Raw genomic sequence first — 26,153 nt, 5'->3', positions numbered from 1 at the left:
AAAACAATTGTAGGTTTCTTCTGCACTTTGGCTACAAAAATATTAGAAGCACACCTACTTAAAAATCAGCATTGAAGAAAGTAAGTGTCACTTCTCCCACCTTTTGCTAACTTCAGTTTTGTCACTGAGTTGTAACTTCAAATTTACACCTGCTATCAAATGGAGTACCAAAGAAAGGTATTCCATTCCAGGGCACTGTAATGGAGCTCACACTTTACAGAACTGTTTATAGTGTATCTGAAGTATCTTTACTGATTCAGGTTTTAATTTATCTTGTTTTACCTTTTGAGAGATTTTTGTGGTGTTTTTTTCTTGGCTTTTTTTTTTTGCACAACTGTCTGTACGTATGCTATGACTGGATAACTACCCTTAAATACACTACTTACAAAGAGGCAACACAGAAGTAGTAATCAGTTTATAAAAAATGCTGCTCCAAGATTTCAGGTGTGCAGAGCTGTAAGTTTACTTCAGAATAAAACACAGACATAGGGGAGAATCAAAACTTTTAGAGTTGTACTTGACCATGTATTTGGACAAAGCAGAATTACACTGCATATAACAAACAGTAAAATTTCTTAAAAGTTGTTACAAATATTTTACTTTCTACCTGTACGATCATTAACATAGTTTACTATATCAAGATTTTTTTTTTCTAAAGGCTTAAAACAAAAACAATCCCTCTAAACTACTTTCCAACAGTAAAATTTAAGTAAAACGCTTACATTCATTTGACAAAAAAAAAAAACAACCCCAAAACAAAAAACATATTAAAAATGTTGGGTGGGTGGTGCAAGAGCTGCTCTTTCAGCTACAACTTTCTTCCAGGGTTATTCCTGTTGAAAGAAAGAAAACAGTCTTGTAAACCTTAATAACCCAAACGCCAAAACATGTTAAACATGACTCACCCCCCCTCTTATACACACATAATTACTTGAGATACTGCAAGATAAACTGTCTAATCTGCAATTCACTAAACTGTTTACCTTTTCCTCTTTGCGTCTGTCCTTTTCTTCATTATTCTCAATTGTTTCTTCTTCATCTTCCACAATTCCATCCCCTTGGTATTTGTCATGTGTCCACTTCGGACTGCTACCTGACTTTTTAAAGTTAAAACGCCCTCTGCCACGCTGGAAAGTACCACGGCCTCTTCCTCTTTTGGCCCAATAATCCACGCCATCGTCTCTGTCATCATGCTACAATAATATCAAAGAACAAAGTCAGAATACCTCTTAAATGTACACCCTTAAATGTTAGTACTCTATTACTGAATTTATACTATACATAGAAAACAAACAAACAAAACACAATTAAGAGAGCTTTTTTAACAGTTCAGATCATAATAAATTGTTTTAAGAGCCCTTATTAGCTGTGGACCTACTCAAATGTTTGTGAGTACCAAATCAGCTACTTGTCACTTCAGTCAGAATAAAGTAACTAGCTTTGAGAATGAAGTATTGGCGATTTTAAAGAAGGAAGCTCTAGGAATGTGCTAGGATTTCTTATTTTTACTTTAAAGCAGAGATAGAATTCTTTATACTTATTAAGGGAGGGTAATTGAAGGGAGTTTTCAGAAACCTTGCTTCACCTGCGCAACACAGGGAAAATGAAGTTTAAACTGTTCAAATCTGACATGAACAACATTTGAGTTTCTTTGGTTCATTAGCTTTAATTTTGCTATCTTGCTACCAAATATAAGCTTACATAGTTTGGTTAATCTTCTGACAATCATCCTATGTGCTACATGAACATTACAGACAATTATTTTGTATGAAAAAGGTTTATATTTAGAAGAGTGAGGTACACTTTCTTCAACATCTGCTCTTTTTACTTGTGATTTGGAAAGAAATCTGAACTATTAAACACATACCACACCTATATAAAGCAGTTTATTAATAATTACTGTTAAGAGTAGTTAATGGGTGACTTTTTACTAAAAACACATTTTTAGGTATAAGAAAAATTTTAATAGCTACAATTACTTGTTCTAGCTATCACAGAATTTCTGAATTAACAGATTATCAGATCCTTCTGGTTACAGATCAGAAATGTTTATGTAAATGTGGGGAGACAGAGAAGAACTTTTTGTACAAACACCCAAATTGTGACTGCATTATTTCTTGGATTAACTGTTGATATATGTGACAAGATATAATGCTTTAGGAGAAGGTCTTATCTTCCTTACTTAACTATTTTCCATAGTGAAACAATATCCTTAGAAATTTGCACTGTTAAGGAAATCACTGGAACAGAAGCTACCTGTTCCAACATACTACACTACTTACTGAGTGGTTACATCAACAGTCCTTTCATAATCCAGATGTGGGAAAATGCAAAAGAAGGTGATTTTATGGCTATCACACTACTCAATAACAGAAGGACTGCTAATAACAGTCAGCCTACATACATCCACAAATATTGTCAGCTTTTCCTGATCTTCCACTATTGCAGACTTCCAGACATACATAAGACAAAACTTGAATGCCATATAGACATAAATCCAGGAAAACACAGCACAAGTCTTTCCCTTCAAAATTAAGTTTAGTAATTTTAGTCTGAATCTGCCTTCTTTCCCAATCACCGATGAAGGTTTTGGACATGAATTCTGTGTCAGGCCTCAGTTACTGCCACAGCCTGCTGTGAAACACAAAAGCTGCAGGACCAGGCACTCCCAACAACCCTGCTATCCTCACATTTATGTAACTGAAGTCCCTGTCTATACATGCATGCTACTTCTACACTTGTAGAAAGTTTGAAAAAACAAATGCATGCATAAGGTATTGAGTTCTCCACACCCACCAAGAAGTATTTCTTGCTTTTTGGGGTATATTCAGGATCCCATTCCTCTTCCTTCGGTCTCTTCTGAAAAGTAGTATTTGAGTTGCTGGGACCAGTATTTGTTCCAGCAAAGACTCCTCTGGCTCTTCCTCTGCCCCTAATTCGAAACTGATTAACCAAGATGTCATTTAATCCATTTACATAAAACCACAAAGAAGAGTTCATGTTCTCCATTACTGAAAATAGCTTTCTGTGCTTAATTAGTAACTGCAAGTGTAAAACCATTTTCAATTTGGTATGTTACCTTAATCTATTCAAGCATTCACTTTGAAATAATTATTCTATTCAACTTAATTGAAACATATGAGTTCTTGACATAAATTGACCCACAACCACCAAAATGAAATTTCCTCTGACTGCTGGTAAACCAGTGTGTTGCAACAAGGGGTCAGAAGAAGCTCCTGAAGCTGTTCACAGACAAAAACAAACAGAAAAACTAGACTGAAAAAGGGAGAATACTGTCGGGAGAAAAGAAATGTGATTTATGGAGTCAGTCCATAAATGTAATTTATGGAGTCATAACAGTATTGGTTATGAGGAAGTGATTTTAGAATACATACAAACATTGCAGTTTTCAAATAAATATATCCACTTTGTGTTACTCATTTTCAACATTCAAAAATGTATGTTAGGCAAATAATATTTCAAATGAACAATTTATTACAATCAACAGCATATACTATACAGAGCAGAAATGCTTGAAGTGAAAAATAGTGTCCTAACCTTTATAATGAATTAAGAGGACTTCAAAATGATACGCTGAAAAAATCTTACAGCAACAAAGAAAATACTCAGAATACACCAAGCAATATATACATTCCCCTCAGCATGTATATTTTTAGCTTGTAGGAAACATTAACTGAGAGTTTATATCCTCCATTCAAGGAGAGGACGAAGGTTAGGCTGGGAAGATAGACTGCTAAAACCTGCAGTTCCTACAGAACACGATTTCCGTAAACAGTCTAGTTTAACAGACAGAACTGGGGCTTCAGAATAACTTAACAAAAATATGACTGCAAATTAACTTCATTTATTAAAAATACGTAGTTCCATAATGCTCCAGCACTTCTACTGCTGAATTTATGCTGGACAGTTTTAAAAGTACTCTGAAATCAAAGAGGCTAAAAATCAATCTGGAAATGGCTCTTAAGACCTATCAAAAACTGGGGTGGGGGGTGGGTGGGAGAGGGGAAGTGTGTAAGAAACAAAAACACCCAAAATCCTGCTTAGAAAATCATCTGGAAAGTGGCAGACTATCACCAAAAACAAAATGCCACCTGTGCAAGAGAGGACACGTTACATGCTTTATTTCAAATAGCTTTGGAACCTTTATAGATTAGGGCACAAGAAGTATCATACCGGGGAGGGGGGGGGGGGAAGAGAGAAAAAAAAAAATGTAGAGATGAAATTGGAAGGATTTTTAACAAAGAACAGATGAGCATTTCCTGGTGTTAGGTCCTATGATCAGATTTCCTTCAAGGAAAATACCTACAGCTTTCTTTAACACTATGTTGACACACTCCTCCCCACCAGGTCATGTTTCAGGCAAAGAACTACAGGATGTGAAATCTACTATGATGTTATATTTATGGGCTTACTTACTGCAAAGACCATCACAAAAAAAAAGTATTTTATATAGGAAAATTCCTTTTATGCAGAAAACAAAAGTCTTCAGGAGCTGGATACTAATGACAGTGCCATTAGAAGATTCTACTTATCCTTATTTCTGTGTTCCTACTTTAAAACTATTTATGTTTTATGTATAAGAAACCTAGAATTAAATACTATAAATCTAGCAGAAGTGTTAGTGCAAAAATCTTTGCTGATTTAACATGAAACTGACAGCTTAGCTTAGAAGTCTCCTCCATCGACCAATCTATCTCTCCAAGTATATCAAGACTTTCTGCTTTGGGAAGGATTCATAACCAGAACATTTTATCTACTCCAAAGGGAAAGCAGTATTTACTGGAATGCAGCCACTCTTAGCCTAAACTACAAATTCCTACACTAGCTAGTCTGTATATTTCAGTACTACCCAGCCTATATCCCTGAAGAGAACATGAGTAACTCAACAGGTTGGCCTACTTAAGATTCTCCTGTCCAGGCACAGTTTGTTCAATAAGCTTATGTGTGACCATGTATGTATTCTCCATTAGGGAACATTAACCATTTATTGCATAGTCAGAACTGGCAGTCACCACAAGTTAAATTAGAAGTCTATTAAACTTCCAATTCGTATCTACTTAAATTTCATGTAAAGTAGCATCTTTTTCCAAATGCATACAATCTGGTTTTTACAAAGCAGTAAGGCTTCCACCAATTACGAATTTTCTGACAGGAGAGGGGTTTTAAGCTCTATGTTGTTTAACTCAGTGCCACTAGCTTATATACCTACAGGCTATGCCGATATTGCCCTATTTTGATGCCTAGCATGCAAGGATTTATGTATTTATGCCACATAGATGCTTCTTAGTATAAATACATAAAATAAAAATATAGAGAGAGGAAATGCTGCATTTTTAATGCTAGAAATTTTGAATGTTTAATTTTCTTCTAAGTAGCTAAAGCTTTTCAGTTGGAAGATTCAAACCCTAACTCAAGCATTGCACACCCCACATGGATTTCAGAAACCCTCATGTGTAGTTCAAAAGTTTTTACACTACTGCAAACAATTCAATGTATACTTATAGCTGTCAATGCCTTTTAGCATTATTTAGTGTTAATTATAGGCTACATGAAGGAAATGCTATGAAAGTACAATATTACCCCTACCCATTATGTAAGTCTATTTGGCAGATTTCCTACCACCCAAACACTGAACTTTTTTTTTTTTTTCCATTTGTTTTGGTTTTCTAAGGGCTTTATTTTTTGCGTGAATTATTTTGTATGTGTGTTTTGGCTTGGGGTTGACTGGGATTTTTTTGGTGTGGGTTTGGTATTTTTAGGTTGGTTTGGTTTTTTGTTTTGTTAAGTGTTCCTTATCTTTTCAAGGCCTCCTTTATTGAATCCTAGTCTTCCCTAGTACTTCTACATTTCTCAGTTAAGTATCAGTAATTACGTTAATATGGAAGTTTTAACGTTACGATTTTTCTTAAGACTGTGTGGTCAATGTGTTACTTTCCAAATCACAATGTTAAAACACATTCCAGAGCTAAATTAATGAGCTTTCATGCTCACTGTGGCTACTCCAGACCAAAGAAACACTGGGGAAAAAAAAAAACCCACAAAAAAACAACAACCCACAAGTATACCATCTCCTCTCCTGAATACAGCTGTTTCAAAGTTGATGTACATTTTTAAATATGTACCCTTCTCTACTTAACAGGTTGCAGGCATCACAAAAGAGGGCAAAACCAAACAAAGTGACATGGAAAGTGACAGAAGCTGCATGGAGTTAAGAGGTAACAGATCACAAGATTTCGTATTTACAGAAATGTAATTTTTCAGACCCTGTTAGGAAACAACATAATTATTAAAGAGCAAGGAAGAAGCCAGAAATAATTTTTCCCACCCTTACCTAGGGTCTTTAGTGGCATGCTAATGTATTTGCACACCAATTTGCTACTGGGCAGTGCTGGGGGAAAAAAAAAAAAAACAAACCAAACAACTTTCCAGGTTTGGTATACCACATAAAGGAATTCAAAAATCACTGCTATGAAATCAGTCTAGCCTAGATAAGAATAAGAGAGCAACTTACAAAGGTGCCTCTTGGCCTGTTAACTCCTGCAAAACCAGAGTATTCTTTCTGTTCGTGGTGGGTTTTGAACTCTTCATCCCTTTCTTTCTTGCAATCCTTTTCTTCTCGAGAGCTGGATGAGGAAGAAGATGGGGAGGAAGATGGGGAGGACCGAGCACGGTCTTGATCTCTTTTTTGTTTACTGAAAAATAAAAAGATACACTGTGTGCTATTTTAAAAGTACTAGATAGTCTGTAACATGCTATACTAAAACAGGTCTCTTTTATGAAAAACTATCCCCCTTCTGGTCATAAAATCACACGTATGTTATGTACTTCAGGCATTAAGCTGCAGTATAGTTCCACTTTCCAGCCTCCTCTTAATACATTCAAATGCACTCAATGTGTCTTATTGCTAGTGAGTTGGAAAGCAGCAGTTTGCAAACTGCAAATACAGCTTTTCTACTTTTTGATGCCATGGAGAGATTCTGTTACTTTTAAGATTGCCTTTCTTCTGAGGCAAAAAACCAGAAGTTGAAGGCAGTTTTACAGTAACTTTACACAATTCAGTTTGCACAATTGAGAAGATATGGTGTGGGCTTCCCTACATAGATGGCTGTAGGGAATTAGCCAGTGGAAGATAATGTGGATACCAAAGTCAGAAAGTAAATGGGAAACAGAAAGCGTAAGTAAAAATTCATTGTATATTCAGTACAAAGCAGGGGAAAACATTCCTACAGCAAGACTTCTACTAACCCCATAGTGGTACTAATTTAACCCAAATTACAAGATTTTTAATATTCTATACAAAAGAAGGTCATACCTGAAGTAACTCTTACCACTGCTACACAGTATCCACTGAGATAGGCTAATATTTTTTTCTTAAGAAGAGCCCACTGGCTTTAGATAAAAATAACAATTCCCCTTCTCACCCATATTAAAACTTAAGTATCAGTAAGATTCTCATACTCTGGGTGTTATGAGTTGAAAAAGTGCGGAATCAAGCATAACGAACCAAAGTTCTTACACAAACTGTTTATAGAAATGTACTGCATTGAAGTCCAACCTCCTGATGTAGCCTGGATAATAGGACAGATTAATTTGTCATTTTTTTTTCAGTGTTAGCTTGCTATTCCAAAGTTTTTGTCCTCATCCACCATAAGCCGTGTAAAAGACAGATAATACATATTTGCTGTAAAACAAATAATTTTAATTGTTTAAATTTAAATGTTCCATTATACATTGAAAATTGAAAGCAATTAAGCTTACAATTACAAAAGGCTAATTAGAAGCTAAAAACCTATAAACAGACTTCAAATATTTACCTGTCATCTTTGTAAGATTTGTAATCCTTGTAATCTTTGGGAGTTTTCTCCTGCTTTCTTGACCCACTGGATTCCCTGGAACCCTTTGAGTCTCCTCGTTCTTTACTTCGCTCTTTTCTACGTCGGTCAATGTCATGCCGAAGATCAGCAGAATCGCACCTTAATTTTTTATCTCCCTGTAAACAAATATGTATTTTGGAACAAAAATTTGAAATAAAACATCCAGAAGAGGAGCTGAATGAAAAGGCAAGCTGTGCATCTATTTTCAAAAAAGCATGACAGAATTTACCTATTTTTCAACAAACTCTTCAGCAGACAAACTGACTTTAAGTGAACGCCTTTTACATGCAATGGCTAGATCTAAAAAAAGAACAGCTAAGAATTTCAGTTTCAAACAAGCATTCCCATCAAGCCAACGGGATATCCGTTTTTTCATGCACACAGACTATAATACATGGTTTAGGAGAATGTTCAAGTATTCATTTCTTCTGGTGAATTGATTTAACAGAGTGCAAGTGCCTTCGTAATTCAATACATCATCATCTCAGTGCTTCCCCCCAACCCTTTCTATTCCTTGTTCTCTGGCAGTTTTGTGCCACAAAAATGATCAAGTTATGTCCAAGAAAGGTGGAAGAAGACCTGACCTTATATGCCACGTTATCAATATAGCAAAATCATGCTACATAAACCGGCTTCTTGGTAACAAGTTCTACTCAAAGGAAGGAAAAAAAAATGTTCTAAATGCAAGACAATAAATAAAATTTTTTTTTTTTGCATTTTTATACACAAACACCAAGATGAAGCTCAGATTTAAAGGGAAACAAAACACATTAAGTTTAGAAATACAGACGGGACTTTTACTTGGAACCTACTTTTTGACTTTCTTCTTTAAAGACTCTCTCTTCACCTGTTAAACGGGTATGCTTCCTCAGGGTACTCGGAGAGATGTCAATCCTCCTAAATGTAAAATAAAAACAGTGTCTTGCCATGTGTGTATGTGACTGTTCATGGCCTCAGACATTTCTTTTCCACAGAAAACTGAGAAACAAGACATTTTTGCAGTAGAACAAACCTTTTGCATATAAAGATCCACCATCAGAATAAAAAAAGGAGACTAAAAACTAAAAACCTTGGCTCTGCTTTGTGTAAAAAATGCTAAACACACAAACAGGCAGTTTGATTTTTCACATTTTAAGTACACCTTTGAAGATGCAAGAAACGTTTAATCAGTTATTTCAAAAGATCAGTGTATGCAGCCACTTGAGAATCCCACAGCTGACATCAACACTACGATAACCTGCTGTAAAGTCAAAAATACTTAACCATTAAGGAAACTTGTGAAGTTGGATACTGAATATGGAGATAATATATCCTCACATGCAACACAAACGTAGTACACTGCATCATAAAGCACGTTCAGAAACTACATCTGCATGCCAACCTTCTTATCTTTCAGGCTCTCAAGAGTTTTCAAAAAAACTGCTGTAAATTAACACACAAAATACCCTAAAGTAGTACGAGATGGAATATTTCACACTGAAGAATAAAAAATGCTTGTACAGAGCTTCCTTTTGTCTTCAAGACATACGCCCCTCAATTTGAGCACTGCATGTGAGAAGAGTAAATATATCCCGAATGAGATACACAGGTAAAGGAGACACCTGCTACAAAGCCACAGATGGCTCACACGAGTTCTTTTAGGGAAGGGGGTGTTGGTGGGGGTTTCTGATATTTGTATTTACACAGAAATTGACACATTACTCCATAAGGATTAGAAAAATTATTTTGGGTTCCCAAAAGAAATAATAACAGACACTATCTGAAACACAAAGCGTCTACATATGGAGTTAACATATACCTATGTATTTCTGGGCTCTTTTGCCGAGTGCAGTGTTCTTCAGTAGCTTTTTGATATGCAGTGAACCTCTCATTTAGGGTCATTCCAGCTGACTTGAAGTATTGCTCTGTTGGTTACAACAGAAAAAACACTGTTTCATTAGTTTAATTCAACTGACATGTATTTTACTCCTGACAAAGGCAAGTAGCAGGCAAGAAACAAAGTATTTTCAATAAATTTATCAGGACAAGCAAATGTGGTGTTTTCCCTATTTTTACACATTCTGGAAACCAAACAAAGTAACAGCGCACAGCACCACTGCAAGTCTACTTATAACTATGCCATGACTGTATCATATCTAATTCAAGCTAATTTACAGATTAAACTTGCATTTTCAATAACATTTTTCTTTAATGAAAGAGAAAGGAGCAATGTCTTAACAGTAATACTTTGTCCATAAGAGAAAATGAAGTTATTTTGAGTCTTGAATACTTGCAGCAAATACGTTTTACTATTCATCTTTAAGTGTTTTCTCTCAATTAATGCTTAAGTAATATATGCTTCAATAACTACATGAATGACCTAACAAGTCATTTCTTCTAGGAATACAACTTCTTAATTTGAAGCTGTGATGATAAACAATCCAAAACAATTAACACACCTATATGTAAACAAATTCATGTAAGCATCTGGCATCTTGGCAAACTTGACAACTTCTGACAAATTTTCTCCTTCCTTCAGAGACAGTTAAATTAGCAACAGCAAAACTCAGTTTCTAAACCATCTCAACAAATGTATTTAAATGTAATATAGAAATACATAAAGTCATGAGCTATGAAATGTTACATATGAAGCAAGCTATCTGCTTAACAGGTCAACAGACATCTGTATCAACTTACCGCCCGGCATCCAGTATTTTCTCATAACCAACCATTAAAACTTGAAACGGCCACTACAAGGGTAGTGCCTCAATCATAATTCCACCAAACACAGGAATTTGAGCTAGCAACTCTGTTTTTATGCCATTTTTGCCAGGAAGACAGAAGGTTCAACTTTGCCTGTTTGGCATCTGTATCTTTCAACAGCTATTTTACTTTTGTAACATGGATTTGCCATTTCAAAACACATTCCAGGACCTAGTTACAATGAAAAAGAAAACATCACTGGGCATTTTCAGCTCTACATTAATAAAGAGCTGTTCAGACTGGTCGCATCACACCAACAATGAACATTACTTCCATTTGTCAAGAGTTACTAAAATCTGATCATAGACCACAGTAAATTTGAAACTTAAGGAGAAGTTCCGCTTTCAAAACCAACTCTAACTGTACACGTTCTAATAACTTTGACCAGACAGGCTGTTAAGCTGTTACATTTACGAGGTATTTAACATATAAGAGTTTACAGAAAAACAGTCTATACTGTGATCAGCATGTATGAGTTTCAGGAAAATTACTCCACCTACAGCCTACATATGTACCATATAAGCAAAAACTTACAGAAACTCTCACTGGATTGAGCCTTAAATCTCTGTACATCAGGGAAATAGACGCTTTCAAAACAAACTCTAAACAGGTGTCCCAAAAATATTTTTTTCTCCATCTAATACCTTATCATAATCTATTGTTGCTATTACTTTCTTCTTTATAATTAATTCAAAATGCAGATCATGTGACCTTAGTAATCTGAATTTTGCCAACAAAATGAGGCTTTCATTGGAATCTTAGCACGTGAATCTTTGCGATGTTGAAAGCTAAAGCATCTTAAAAATAATGCTTCGAGACAGATATGCTGAAACTGGTCACTTAAATAAGTCTTTTCATATTCCGTCTTTGTACGATGACACGGCAAAATTATTTTCACCATCAGGTTCTTCCATTATTATCTCAGTACATTAAACACAAGAACAACACAAGAGCCCAGTGAAATAAAGTAAATATGATGGCGAAAAAAGCATTTAAAGAACTCTCCAGACACCCTCACTGGATTTTAAGGAATTATCAGTCTTTCTCATCAGAAAACTTTGACAAAATATGAGCCTAAAGGAAACAGATCCACTTTGATGGTCTGGGTTTTGGGGTTAGGGTTGGGTTTTTTTTGGTGATGGTGGTGGTTGGCTGAGGGTTTTTTTGAGTTGCTTATACTAAGCAGCAGCCACTATTGATAAATCACAAATTAATTAGTGTATAATTCATTTTATGGAGTGTATATATATAGTGTATAATTCAATTTTATTTAGCCACTGCAAAGTTCCTGTAAGTGAAATTCCTGGCTCCAGCACTACAATATTGTAAAAAAGGAATAAAATTAAATGTCACACTGTATTTTAGTGTCATTTAGAGCGCAATTTTTCTTAAATCTGATTGAGACAAAAAACCTGTTCTAGTAAGAACCTGGAAATCAGTTCTAGAGTGCTCCAAAAGGAATGCCATTGTACTGACAATGCAAAAGACACCTGTCAATCCACACTACACCACTTAATATAAAGTTGTATGTAGAGCCACTAAAATAAAACTAAATAAGACTGATGTAGTATGTTTAAAATACACTGCAAATATTCAAACTTCACATGCTACTTAGCTGAAAAACTTATCCAGAAATACTGTATAACCACTATTATGCCTCTACACAGCTTGTTGTGTTTTGTTGGAAGGTTTTAATACTAGCCTCTGCGGCAATTATTTTTCTGACTATTTTTACATGTACCTCAAAAGGAAGAAAATCTGACTACATCAACATTAAAAGACTGCTGAAATCTTCCTATGCTAGAGACAGCAAACAAGCTTAAATGAAGTTGTCAGACATGTATTTGGTACAACAAACTGAACACGTACCTTTGACATGATGAACCAACGACACAATGTGCTGAATAAATGACTCTGATGTGCTTTTGCTGGCCTGTGGCAACTTAATGTGGTCAAAGATGGATCGGAACTCTTGCTCCTTCTTGACGGAATGGACAAGTGTGCTAGCAAGCAGCCTGTCTTTAGTCAAGGAAGCAGGTCTAAATGCATCAACAAGAGAGAAACGCACAAAAAGAAACCACTAGTTTAAATAAAGATGAATGACACTGCAGGGAGGTGGAGAACCACACTGTAAAGTGGAGTAATTTACCTATTGGAATCATCAAGAGGTACTGGTGCCATTTTGAGTTTAACTTCAGGACGATGGGAGTCACTGGCTATCATTTTGATCCTAAGTGGGCTCTCCTCTCTGAAGGTGGATTTTTCTCTCGCATCCAGATTCTTGTGGAGAGGGGGACTGTAATCAAAGAGTTCTTTGAGCTTTTCAGACTTTACCTGCTCAGGTGACTGAGTTTCTTTCTTCATCATTTGTCTCTCCGAACTCTTGTCTTCTTCCTTGTGCTTATCTTTTGTTGCGCTAGGCCTTTCCACTACATAGCCAGTCTCCTTAGGCTTATAATTTTTCTCATCTCTAAATCCATCGTTCTCTCTATTGCCCTTGATTGGTATTTTAGATTTGTATTTGGCTCCTTCCTCCTCAGCATTCCGGTGAGATGCAGTAGGAAAATTTTTACCCTGATCTGCCAGGACAGACTTTCTGAACTGTCTGTAATCCTCTGTCTCCTCAGTGTCCTCCCCTTCAGAGTCATTAAACTTTTCTTTCCCAGGCTCTTTATCAATGAAAAAATCTAAAGTTTCCTGTTCCTCCCATTCCCTTTCTCCCTCTGTCCTCCCTTTTTCTGATCCTCTTTCCTTCTGGGCCTCCTTCTCCCTGGTATTACCCCTATCAAGCAGGTATACTCTAGACTCTTCATCTGTGTACCTGTGGACAGCAAAGAAGAGACTGGTAACTCTGGATTGCATTCATTCCAGTTCACTTGCATTCCTCTTTTGTGTCAATCCCACACCAAGAAGAAGAAAATACATTCCTCTGAGCAATTCAACTTAAGCATGCAACACTTCGTACACTAACTGTGCCCAGTGTCATCTACGTACTACTGGAGGCATTTGAAGAATATAATGCCTTTCTGCAGAACACACAGAAATTCTCTTCTTGAGTTTATAAAAAAAAAAAGCTAGTGGTTGGTTCTTTCTTAATCACTTTCTCTTACAGCAGTCTTTTTTTTCCATCAAATTCAAATGAAATGCGGTAATTTAGACTGCAATTCTTTTTGTACTTCTTTTAGTGCAAAAGTTAAAGGAATTACCATTTTTAAAAAGTGAATTATTTTCAAGATCCTGCATATTTCTAAAAGAATTCCAAAGTCTGACAGAGGCTTAACGCATTCACTATATTGTGTATAAGCAAGGAACCTTTAGAAGACAGCTCTCCTAAGCACAGAAACGCACCAGTTAATTAGTACAGACACTATACACTATTTTCACATATGTCTTAATACATTCACTGACTCCAGCACATATAACTGAGAGGAAGTAATATTTTTGATCTTCTAAGCAGTGTATTTTTACATAATAAATCACTGGACAAATTCATTTAAAAACCTACAATCAAATCTATATAGCACGGTCACAGCTTTGCTCTGCAATTCATTTTATGAGAAATCCACTGAAGTACCAGTCACATTAGAAAGGAACTCTAAGGAAGATTCTTACAACTTTTAAAAATTACTACTCTATCAAATATTTTAAGAGCAAGTTGGAAGAATTTTACGGTAACTGGAAAATATACACTGGATTTTAAATACTTCATTCTTTCACATGAGTGGTATTCTTGGAACAGAATTCTAAGACCTACTCTTTTCCGTAAGTAATACAAGTCAAGGCATCAAAGTTGCACCACACAATTAGCAATCAATGCTGTTTATGTTAAGAAATCATTGTACCACATCTGCATTTTTAGACTTCCAAAAAATTTACACTTCAAACTACACAAAGCATTAAAATTTTAAAATACTTGAACAGAATTCTTTATCAAAGAAGCCAAGTCTGATGCACTCAGTAAATGGAGCATAAGAAAATACACTGTAAAGGAAAAGCACAAACCAATTTTTCCTCAAGGATACATGTCCCTATCTCCACTAGCTGACAGTCAAGAATTTGAAGCATCTTATGAGGAAAAGGCATGTTTCCAGCTAAATTCCAGCCAGACTAAAATTCGTAATATTTATTCCACAGTATTCCTTCCATATTGTGTTTTCCAAGGCACAGTGATGATCTTGCCTAAACTCTACGACAGGGAGCACTTTAAAAAGGCAACATTAACTTATAATTTAATCCTTACCTTTTCATAAACTTTCCACCTTTTGCAGTTTCCTGATCACCACCCTCAGGATAAAATGACCGTGCTCGAGCCTCCTCACGTGGAGCACTCTGTGATGGGATTGTCTTTGCAGGGCTTCTCCTCGAAGGGATATGATGCAGTGGGCTATTCTGAGAAGGACTATAACGGCTAGAACCATTTCCAAGAGAACCAGAGCCAGACCTCTCAGGACTATGTTGAATGGAATGGGAATGTTGAGGTGTGTCCTTTGCTGAGTGGGCTGTACTAAGCAAAGGGGCATCGGAGCAAGATGAACTCTGACTAGGTGGGGTGGCAATTGAAGGACTATGGGGTGACCTTGGACTGTTATCATACGCTGAAAGGCCAGGCCAAATGTCGCCAGAAGCTGCTGATGATTTGTTAAAATCGTCAAGAGACTCTGATGGGTCATGTTCAAATGTATCTTTCTGTTCATCTTGTGATTTATTTTTCAAGGGGCTATCTTGCAAAGGAGCCCCTTCAGTTTTCTTTGCCTGCTTTTCCAGAGACGCGCGTCTTTTGGAAGAGACAGGTGATTTGCTGTATGGGGATGAAGAACGAGATGAAGAGGACCTTGGGGACCTGGAAGATCTGTAAGATCGACGAGATCTGCTCCGGGATCTCTGAGAAGACACAGACCTTCGCTTTGGACTTCTGGAACGTGAACGGCCCCTCCTAGGACTTCGGGAGTGTCTTCTGTTCCAGACAGGCCTATAGCCTCCACGATGGTATCTACCACCTCCTCCTTGATAATACCCTCTACCTCTTCCTCTGTAACCATAGGGACGTCTCATTCCTCTAGTATTTCTGTAATCTCTGCGATAATCTCTAGAATAAACACGATCCCTGCTGCGAGATCGTGAATACGTCCTTGACCGAGACCTAGAACTAAAATTAAAAAGCAAACATTAATATCTGACAATTGGAGAGTTAAAAAAGAAAAAGCGCCTTGACACTAAATGCTACATTTCTCAAATGCAAACAGAATGGTAAAGGAAGTGGACTAACAGTCTTAAGGTAACTTCTACAATCTATTTATTAGTCTCAAAGGGCTATAATAAATGAATAAATGTATCTATCTAAGGACTGTGAAACTTAGACTTCAGCAACACATAATTAAGACATTACTAGCTTCAGTGGCCTGCTCTGCCATTTAATCAGAGATTATCATCACTCTGGAGCATGCCATTCAATTCCCCAACCACGATTCACAGCCTGGAACATGAAGTTACATGACCGCCTGTTTAATATGCCAGGCTGTGGACAGCAGCTGAGGCAGAAGTAAACATTCAATTCAGCCACTGCTTTTATGGAAGATGATAATGCCCGTTAGTAAGAAAGATGAGGAAAAGGCTGGAGGCAACTGAGAAGACAAGATAAATCAAAGTTTATTTGCTGAAGCCTTAAGTTCTCCAGACCTGAAAAGCTGCATGAGAAATACGGAACAAATCACAGTGAAAATACTAGCGAAAGAAAACAGGAAGGAAGACGGAAGAACCAAACAAGCCACAAATCATGAAGAAACATTAGGATTCTGAAATTATCTTGAGATACAGGAAAAGAGAATAAACAGCCAAGTATTAAACAAAGTAATTGAAATAACATTCAAAGCAGAATTTATCTACTACCTAAAATGAAGTAAAATCCCAGGCTCACTTTTGCCGCAGCATCATGCAAATGAAAAATTAATTTCCAGACAACAACAAATACACTAAACCATCTTTCCATGCAGCAAGACATCAACTTACCTGTATCTCTTTTTTCTAGAATGTGATCTGGATCTTGACCTAGAGCTGGAATGAGATCTGGACTTTGATCTTGAAGAATGTGATCTAGAGTTAGATCGACCCATTTTTCCCAGTAGATATACTCCTTACCAAAAGAAAAGGCAGTGAGGGGAGGGGGTGGAAAAAGGGAAGCAACTATTTAGAGTACATGTAAATCACAAATGAACAAAATTTTTATATCCTAAAATGAGGTTACAAAGAGATATAACATTTCCTAAACCAAAGAACTTCGAAGATAATATGAATACATGGAAAACTCAACCACGTTTTAAACAATTTAAAAGAGCTACAGTCTATGTGGTTTGTCTGAAAACATAAAAGTATAACAGTAAAAGGTTTTCTAGATTTAATTGCAAACTGATCCTGTAGGAGAGGAAGCAACATAAAAACCCCAACATTTCTGCAAATTGAGGCAAGAAATAAGTCTGGACAATTACACGTTTTTATATATTTTAAATAAAATCCTTGCTGTTTGCATTGTTTATAGTTTCCTTGCATTTCCAACGCACTTATCTTTCTCTGAGAGGACTTCACAATCCTCTAAAATGTACCTTTTACATAAGAAAAAAAAAGCCCCAAATTATTCTGTACAGCAGTTGTTGGTTTGAGCCAGGGGTATTATTTCTCTTAACCACACATACTAAAGCTAATCACTCTGATCCGATTTTCCACCAGTCAATATGCCCACCCTGAATCTTTCTAGGTTAACTTCACTTTTTAAATTACATGTAAAGTGAAGTTTTTAACAGCTACTTCAATAACATGGCTTGCTACAGAACTCACCACTTTTCAGCTCAAATTAAGCTATAAAAACTACAACTGATTATAAAGCAATGAGTCTTAAAATAAATTCAGAATTTCTTATGTACATTCATAAAGTATTTAGAATTAGTGCTAACCATAAAAACATACAAACCTTTTCTTTTTCAGATCAGAGATTAAAAATGCCCAATTTAATCAATAAAAATCTTTAACCCATTACCATTTTCATTTGAAATTGCCCAGCTTAAAAAAGCAAATAAAAAAAGCGGTCACATTAGACAACCTGAATATAAACTGAGAATAAGTGACTACACAATTTCAGGCCTTTGTATGCTTAGCACCTCTAATCATCATAACTTCGTAATAATTACAAATGGGAAAACCAAACAGTCAGCTTTTGTATTGCGAACAGGCATGAAAGCCTAAAATCACTGTGTTGAGCTTTTATTTTCAATGCAATAAGCACTTTCTGTCACAAGGTACTTTACATAATTGAAATATCACTCAGGTAACAAGAAATATTATATAAAGACAAATAAACAACATTGGAGCTTAATTTAAAGTTAAAAAAAAAAACAAAACAAAACAGAGATTTTAGAAACCTGTAAGAGAACCCAAAAGAAGCAAGCAGATCAATCTGTCCCCTGTCAACTGGTCCCTCCTGCCCCAGATGACTTCTGCCACCACAGTAGCACAAGAGTTTGCATAGCCTCAAAGAGATGTAACCTCATCTGAAACTAACCCAGCAAAAAAAACAATTTTAACCTAACTATCTTTCCATTTAACTAAGAAAAAGAAGTATTTACCTCAGAGAAGAGTAAGATGTTGAATGCTGTCTTTTACTGGCTCCTTCTATTAAAAAGCAAATTTGCATAACCTGTACTCAGAAGATGATTTCTAATTCATTGTATTCAATTAAACTCACAGAAGACTGCTTATAATCTCTTACGGTTATCTACTCATAGGCAAGATAAATGTAAAGGGTTTAAATTGTTGTAAAACATGAGAATCATACGAAAAACAGGTTTTTTGCTATTACAAGTAATTTTCAGGCCAAACTTCAGACCTACAGTAAGTTTATAATACAACCCAATCTTATCTTTAAAGGAAAATTGTTCCATTTTCCTTGTACTGAACAATAATATTTATACATTTACATTCTACATTCAACAAATATGTACATACTGTAATAGTTAACCTTTACAAAAGATAAGCTAATTTCAGAAAGTTTTATATATTGTAGTGTCTTACCGCAAGCATAGATTTTAAGAAAACAGAATCAGTTCTCATTTTAAATGGTTGGGTACAATTAGAACATTTCAAAATACAATTAAGTTAATCTTACCTCAAACTGTCGGTTGCTGCCAGTGAAGCAATTATTTCAAAGATCTCTATTTGTGCTTTCAGCAATACTGATCCCTATAGAACATATAAAAAAAGAGACCATCAAAGACGTGAATTTTTACTAAAGGGCAGGTACTACCTTTTGCTTACATGGGTTAATCTGTTTATCATTAAAAGACAACACATGAATTGGCAAATTTACTCCTGGACTCAGCAAAGCTCCATGTTAAGACTGGAACAGTTCCAGAGCTAGCCACTGCCAAGGGGCAAATCCTACTCCCCTTCCATATATGATCACTCCTCCTTCGGCCTTGCTTACAGGGCTGTACTACACATTATCCTCCCCTCCACAACAGCCCTAACACCCTTCAGGTACTTCAGCGTGCAAGCTCTTGACACCAAGAAATGGCTAAATGGCCAAATTATAGAACTGGCCTAATGAAGGGCCAAACAAGTGCCAGAGCTGGATTATGGGGGAAAGAACAGCATACAGCCAGAAAGAGGGAGCAAAAAGGACAGTGGCAAACTGTCAGAGCAGTCGGAACTCTAACATCCAGCTTCACAATAACTGGAGCTGTTTTTTTTGGGGGTGGAGGGGGGGAGAAAAAAAAGGAAAATGAAAAAAAGGGATGAGGACTTAGGACAACAGTGCAAGCTTTAGGTTTCTTTTGCAACATTTATATTGTTATACCTTCTTGTGTGAAATGTGTACTTAAATAACCAACAAATCCTTTAAAAAAAGTTCTTTCACCTGTATACAGAAACAGAGCATAACTGTAATAATGAAGCTAGTCTCAAATGTACAAACTTTTCACTAGCCTCAGCTTTTAATTACCTCAAAGCCTTAAGACCATGCATATATTTGTAGCCTCACTCAGCATAAAGCAAACTTTCCAATTCCAGTAAAGCAACTCAGAATTTTGTTCCAGTTCAATACAGATGAGAAGGATCTCCCAGAAATGCTTCAAGTCAACAATTTATTCATTAAAGCCAAAACTGCAAGGCATCCACTGCTCCTAAGTGACACTTTCACACTTGTTCATAGATGCTTTCAATGTTTTCTTAATCTAAAAGAAGAAACGTAGCACTTGTGCTCATAAACACTGCTTTCAAAAGTCCACTTACCATTCACTAGTAGTGACCAAGATATTTCCAATTTCTACAAAACATATGCCTTAATAAGATTAAGTTTTTACTTCTCATCATCAGCAAGCATGAGTCTCTGAAGGAGCACAGTAGTGTATCGGACCATTTCAGATCTTGTCTAGACAAAAGGTGAGATGGTATTAGCTAGCAAAGGTTAATTAAGGCATTCAGAAGTCTAGTACAGAAAAAGTAACATAAACTGCAGCTAAATAGAAGCTCGGTCTGAGATTTTAAATCAGTATTTACATCATCTCTACTTCTGACTTTTAAAAACAGTCTGTTGGTGTTAGCTGAAATCTAAAATCCTAATTTAGACAAGTCTTTAGATCTTGGGGATCTATAACAAGATAGTTACTTCACTTTTAAAACCTCTAGGCAAAAAACAGGATCTTAAACTACCACAGCTTAACCTCTGTCAGTCAGTTCCGCAGTTTCAGGAATCTTTTCCATCAACTGGCGAAGCCAAGAAGTAGCCACACTTTTGTTGTGGTTTTTTTTTCCCTTCAGCTGCCATTGGATACACCACGTCCAACGCTGGCAGCCACCACCCTTCTCACTAATTTTCTTCCCCACACACACACACAGAAAAGTATGGATATAACATTAAAAAAAAAAAAAGCAGCTTTGAATAGAAAACAAACTATTGAATAAAAAAAAAGTCAACTACTTGTAGCTTTTATTTCCATTTAACTGAAATAGATAAAAGCTTGACACATAAAACCCCCTTTTTGCAAACTCTCATAAAAATTAAAAGACTACACAGCTGCATTTCAAATAAAGGTTTGTCTGTGTAAATGTTCTCACAACATGCAAAAATCTAAAATTTTGTTAACCTCTATTAAAATTAATTTAGAAAATAATGGTACATATAGAAATACATAGGGATACAGCTCCTTTATAACAGTAAGTTTCTACATGCTTCACTTTCACAAAAAAAAAAATTCAAAAAATACACATTCTTTCAAAAGCATCACAACAACAAAATACTGTTTCATGGTGTCAAACAAAATGCCCTACAGCCTCCTCCTGTAGGCTCTCATGCTCACTGTCCGTCTGTAGTGGCTCCACCATGTCAAGTAAGGGTGCGAGTGGTAAAGGGCAATGAAAAAAGATGACACCACTACCACTGAGTATTTCTGAAAGAGGACCATGACCTCCAGGAACATGGTCTATGTCTGAAACACCACATGCTTTCCTGCAACATAAACTGCTTTTCCCCATGCTTTCTGCCCTAAGCATGTGAAAGGCTTTTCCCATATTTAGGGCTTGGCTCTCAACCACTTCACTCCTGTGTTAGAAAATCTGGGTATTATAGAGGAAGCTGCTGTAGCTCCATATTATTTTAAACCAGAATAAAATGGCACTCCTATCTTAAATTAACAATCCCACCTGTCCTATCCTTTGTTTCCTCCCATCCCTGATTATGATCTCCCTTATGACAGGGCAAGTATTTCTGCAGCCACACAGTGCATTAGAAAAACATACGGACCACCTCGATTAGCTTCAATACAAATGATATTTCTGACACAGTTTATGATGCAGTCCCAGAAATGCTTGGGCCAACACAGGGAAGCTGCAATAGCATCCAGACAGGACTGCTTCTTTTGCCTGCACTGCAGTCTTAGCTTCCTTGAAACTATCCCAGTGAAGCCACCAGCAGCAACAAACTTGGAAAATAAGCTTTTTATCAGTACTTACAAGTAGCTTAAAAACAAAACACCCAAGAACAAAAACCAACAACACACACCCCCTCCCCCCTGTGCCCAAAGAACCAAACCTTAACACGGAAACCTAGACTTTATTAAGAAATGAGTAGTCCATTACCTGTCAGACAGCGAATCACATCACGACCAAAGACAGTCAAGATAAGTTTCTTAATGACTTAATATCAAAATCTTTGGGCGTCTTTAATAAGGCTCAGACAACAAATGTAATAAAAAACAAACCCAGCAAACAAAATACACAATAGAATAAGGCTTATCCCATCACAAGCAACACAATAATGAGAAAGTAAATGCCACTGTTAGCATTTGCTATGATCGAAAGAAAAATCAAGACAAAAAAAATTGCTTCAAATTCCTTTTAAACGTTATTTTTAAGAGTCCTTTTTACACCACTGATGTTAAAGTTTTCTCAAGTACACAGACTACAGATGCAACTTATCTGTTAAGCCATTTTAAAAGTTCTCCAACACATGGAAGTTTCTGAAGACACTTCAGCACAGTCATACCCATTTACACTAGCAAAACAATGCTTCCTCTTAGCGTCATTATTTTAGCAATCCCTCATAGTTATTTAGTAGTCTACACTTCTCTTGCTTAAGCATTAGTTGAAAGCTGTCAGAAAGATTTAAATCAAAATCTTGTTAAGGTAATTCACAAGCTGTTGCCAAAATGCATTTTCATTCAAAGATTCAGGCTTCAAAAGCAACAAGGATTACACAATGAAGACAAAACAAAAGGGGATAGAACTATCTTCATGAAATCCCCATAGAATTTGAATATTCTCTCATAATACACCTATGGAATTAAAGAAAGCCAGTCTGATTGAAACAGTAGTGTAAGGCATCTGTTGAGTGCTTGTACATCTGCTATACTTTTTCATTCACCCTTTATCTCCGTCCCACTTTTTTAAAGCATTACAGACTTAACAGCGGCATACCACAAATAGAATAGAATGCATTTTGTTAGTGATTGCAAACCCATGCTATTCAGATCATCAATAACTGAGAATCCCACAGATACTAAAATGCCATAGCAAATATGCCCAAATTATCTTGGAATCCACAAATAAGAGCTGGGAAGTGTATTTCCTCTCTATTTTATATTCTTGGTATTTATTATCTTCATAATACCCACACAGCTACAAAGACAAAACAGACCCATTTAAGAATTACAGCATGAAAAGTCAACTGGAACAATAAAATATACAAAGGCCTTTTATTTCCCCAGTTCATTCATTTCTTTATAGAAAACAATATAAAATATTTGCAAATAAAGTCAAAACCCAGCATCTTAGTAGTAGTGAAATCAGCTCTGCAAAGCCATCATATGATTGTTAGCTGCTCTTTTATGTAATACCAGTGGCAAACAAAAGCATGTTTCTCCTCTAACTAAAACCACAGAAGTCAAAGTGACTATTTCTAAGGATTTTGTCAATACAAAAAAAGGAGTTAGCATGCTTTTGGATACACATTGTTTTGGGTTGCCATTCTTGTAATTTTTTGTTTTAAACACGGTGTTTTCAACTGCCCTTCACATGTAGTTTCCACAATCTCTTCGCAACAAGCTATGAGCATGCTGCAGGAAAGGCTATCTTCCCTTCCTCATCTGTTCCAAGACTGATAGTCATATACGTGCTTGGTGAGCTGGGGCAGTCAACTGACCCAGAATAAAATTGGTCTCACAACTCTGGACAAAAAGACAAAGCTGACTCTTCAGCCACATCACCTCCCATATCCCATTTACCACAAGGCTGCATGGAGGCCAGTGCCAGCACAATGAACAAGACAGCAATGAACTTTTTCAGAATACTTTTGGGAGAAATGCTCACCCAGATAAACTGAATACAGCTGTAATCCAAAGGCTCACTTTCTTCAGTAGTTTCCTTCACCTATCTCCACTATTTGTAAACAAACCCCAAATGTTCTCTGGCATTCCTCAAAGCCCTATGCCACAATCTCTCCTTGACAACCAGCCTGAATCTAATCCATCCAAATACATACACCAGAGCTTCAAAGAACAGACCTTTACTGAATTCCTACAATCACTCCAAGTTTTCTGCATCCCCCATGGTACATGCTTCCCCCTACATCCCCCAATAAACAATCCCTCAACCACAGCCTTCACCTGAGGATCCATTCCACACAGTCAGGCCCACTAAAGCCTTGCTCAAGCCATGGACCCAGCACTCAGAAGAGAGGCAGTCCCGCACCAGATACTGATATATGTAACCCATTAAACCTCTTCCTGCCATTCAGCACAGCCTATCACTCAACATCAAAAGGGATGAGTAGGAAGAAGCAATTCCTTCTCTACCTTCCACAACAAACTGCATGGAGTGCAACTTGGAGCCAGAGCCTTTACCCCTTCATATTTCCCCCACTTTTGTCTAAAGCGATGAATTATCAGAGAGGAGAAAGATGAGAAAGGAGGAGAAAGACAACAGCTAGACAGCATTTTCCTGGAACCCCACTCTTTGAACAAGCCTTCCCACACTGAGAACAACTATTCTAAGAGACATTTTTATATACTTGCAATAAACCAAACATTACTCAAGCAGTGACTACTTGCAGTGTCAAGAACTCCTTTGTTTTGCATGCCCCCGCGTCCTTGTGTAGTAAAATTTAACTGCTAGTGTTGCGGCATCTCCTTATCTCCGAGATAAATAAGTGACAAGTTGTACTGACTCGGTAAAGGATCACCATGACACACAAAAAGAGAATCTGATTTTTAAAAGAAAATCAGAGGCAAAAAAGTAGGCGGTTTACAAAGTAAATGAAAAATAAAGGACAAGATCCTGCAAAGGTTGTATACTACAGCACGCTCAACACCGGGAACACAACAGCCCCTTTCGGCAAGGGGCATAAAACCCACTCCAGCCCTTCACCTGCCTTCAGAAATGCAGGCATTTCTAAACAGGAAGGTTAAGGCGCAGGGAGGCAACCCGGAGCACATCATTAAAGGCACAAGCGCCTGAACCGCAGTTCATGCCCAAAGGGAAGGAAGTTCCTCCAACGAGCGTATAAAGGCTGATCCAGCACTGGGAAGCATCCTTTCACCCCAGCGCCTTTTCCCTCCCGGAGTCACACCCACGAGCGTTAACAGGGAGGTTTTGTTCCCATAACCGTAGCTGCACGGCGATCTCCTCAGGCCTGTCTCCCACAGGGAGGGCGAAAAGGTTGCCAACCCAGGCCGGCCAGGGTGGAGGCCCAGCGGGCCAGGCCGCACCTTCCACCTCCCCCCTCCCGCGCCCGGCTTCCAGAAGCCGCGAACCAGCGCCACGGCTGGGTCCCGTCGCTCCTTCCCTCTCTACCTTCGCTCCCCAGGGCGCCGTCCAGGCCGACGGAGGAGCGACGCCGGCTCGGCCCGACTCCCGCAGAAGGCGGCAGCGGCAGCCACGTCAGGGTGGTGTCGGCGGCCGCAAGGCCCCTCCCCGGGGCAGCGGTTGTGCCCGTCGCCCCGGGGACTGGCGCGACCACTACAAGAGAAGGAATGGCGGGGTGGGGGGACGGGACGCCGAGGATAATGGCTGCGGAGCGCCGAGGTCACGCGGCGGGGAAGGGCGGGACGGCGCGCAGGCACCGCGCGGTACAGGGGGAGGGGAGGCGGGAGGCGCGACAGGGGTTTGGGGGGAACTGCTCCCCCCGCCATCTCTGCCGCGGCTACGCACACCACCGTCCTGCAAAACCTCCCCGCGGCCCCGTCACCTCCACCCTTCCTCACCTGTCTGACGGAACTGCCGGCGGCCCCGCTCCCTTATCGCGGCTCGGCGGCCATTTCCCGTCTCACCGGAGAAAAAGACGCGGGGCCCAAAGGGAAAAAGAAAAAACCACCATAGAGAGCGGGAGGTGGGCTGCCGCCGCGGGGCCGTCACTTCCGCCCTGGGCGGGAAAACACCGGCACACCTCACCGCCCCAGCGCCATCTTGGTTTTGGGTAGCTATCCGCAAGGAAGATGGCGGCACGCCGTGCTGATACTAGACGGCAGGTAGCCCCCACCTCCCCTCCCCCCGCGTGCCCGTGCCCGTGTCCGTGTCCCGGGCTGAGCGGAGGGGCCTTGCCCTACGTTCCGCCCCGGGGCTGCGCGCTCTGTGCCCCACAGGCTGCAGCTCGACTACTCCCGAAGCACCACGAGTAAAGCTGTCATCTTTTACTTTCTACCTCCCCCATCAAAGAGTGATCCGAGGGGTCGGGCCCACGGCCACGGCCCGGTTACCTGTGGGCTGGGGTGCGCGCCCATCCAGGAGAGCTGCTTGGGCGGGTTTGTCTGCACGGCGGGGCGCAGCGGGCTGACCACCGTCCAGCGGCATTGGCGCCTGGTGCTCCCGCACGGCAGGAAGCAGAGCGCGTAACTGCGGCGCTTTACTGCAGCCGGTTTTGCGGCAGATGTGCGCGAATCGCCCGGGTGCAGCACAGCAGCCTGGAGCGGTGCGTTCGGGGTTGCCGTAGCACCGAGAGAGCGCAGTGGTGGGCTGTTGTCCGTCTGGTGCACAAATATA

General features: G+C 38.5%; 1 protein-coding gene across 11 annotated transcripts; it reads right to left on the bottom strand.

The window, feature by feature from the left end:
* Nucleotides 1–438: 438 nt before the first annotated feature.
* Nucleotides 439–26,042, bottom strand: BCLAF1 (BCL2 associated transcription factor 1). 11 transcript variants are annotated; one of them, XM_061474947.1, is made up of 14 exons: nucleotides 25,871–26,042; nucleotides 19,914–20,052; nucleotides 18,790–18,863; nucleotides 16,644–16,767; nucleotides 14,878–15,783; nucleotides 12,787–13,458; nucleotides 12,507–12,676; nucleotides 9,694–9,799; nucleotides 8,708–8,792; nucleotides 7,836–8,011; nucleotides 6,533–6,713; nucleotides 2,797–2,943; nucleotides 984–1,193; nucleotides 439–833 (listed from the first exon to the last, which is right to left on the bottom strand). In XM_061474947.1, the coding sequence occupies exons 4-14, from the start codon at nucleotides 16,745–16,747 to the stop codon at nucleotides 828–830; spliced, it is 2,763 nt and encodes a 920-aa protein (XP_061330931.1). In that variant the 5' UTR covers nucleotides 16,748–16,767; nucleotides 18,790–18,863; nucleotides 19,914–20,052; nucleotides 25,871–26,042; the 3' UTR covers nucleotides 439–827. The 11 variants fall into 11 exon arrangements, with proteins under 11 accessions (XP_061330931.1, XP_061330929.1, XP_061330937.1 ...); XM_061474945.1 differs by lacking the exon at nucleotides 25,871–26,042 and adding an exon at nucleotides 25,379–25,608; XM_061474953.1 differs by lacking the exon at nucleotides 25,871–26,042 and adding an exon at nucleotides 25,379–25,607 and having other exon boundaries at nucleotides 12,787–12,933.
* Between the last annotated feature and the right edge of the window lie 111 nt (nucleotides 26,043–26,153).

The sequence above is a fragment of the Pezoporus flaviventris genome, unplaced genomic scaffold (genome assembly GCF_033815535.1).
Source record: "Pezoporus flaviventris isolate CSIRO_AGI_PZ_B2104156 unplaced genomic scaffold, CSIRO_AGI_Pfla_v1 ptg000081l, whole genome shotgun sequence".
Lineage (NCBI taxonomy): Eukaryota > Metazoa > Chordata > Aves > Psittaciformes > Psittacidae > Pezoporus > Pezoporus flaviventris.
This window is presented reverse-complemented; position numbering and strand designations above follow the sequence as displayed.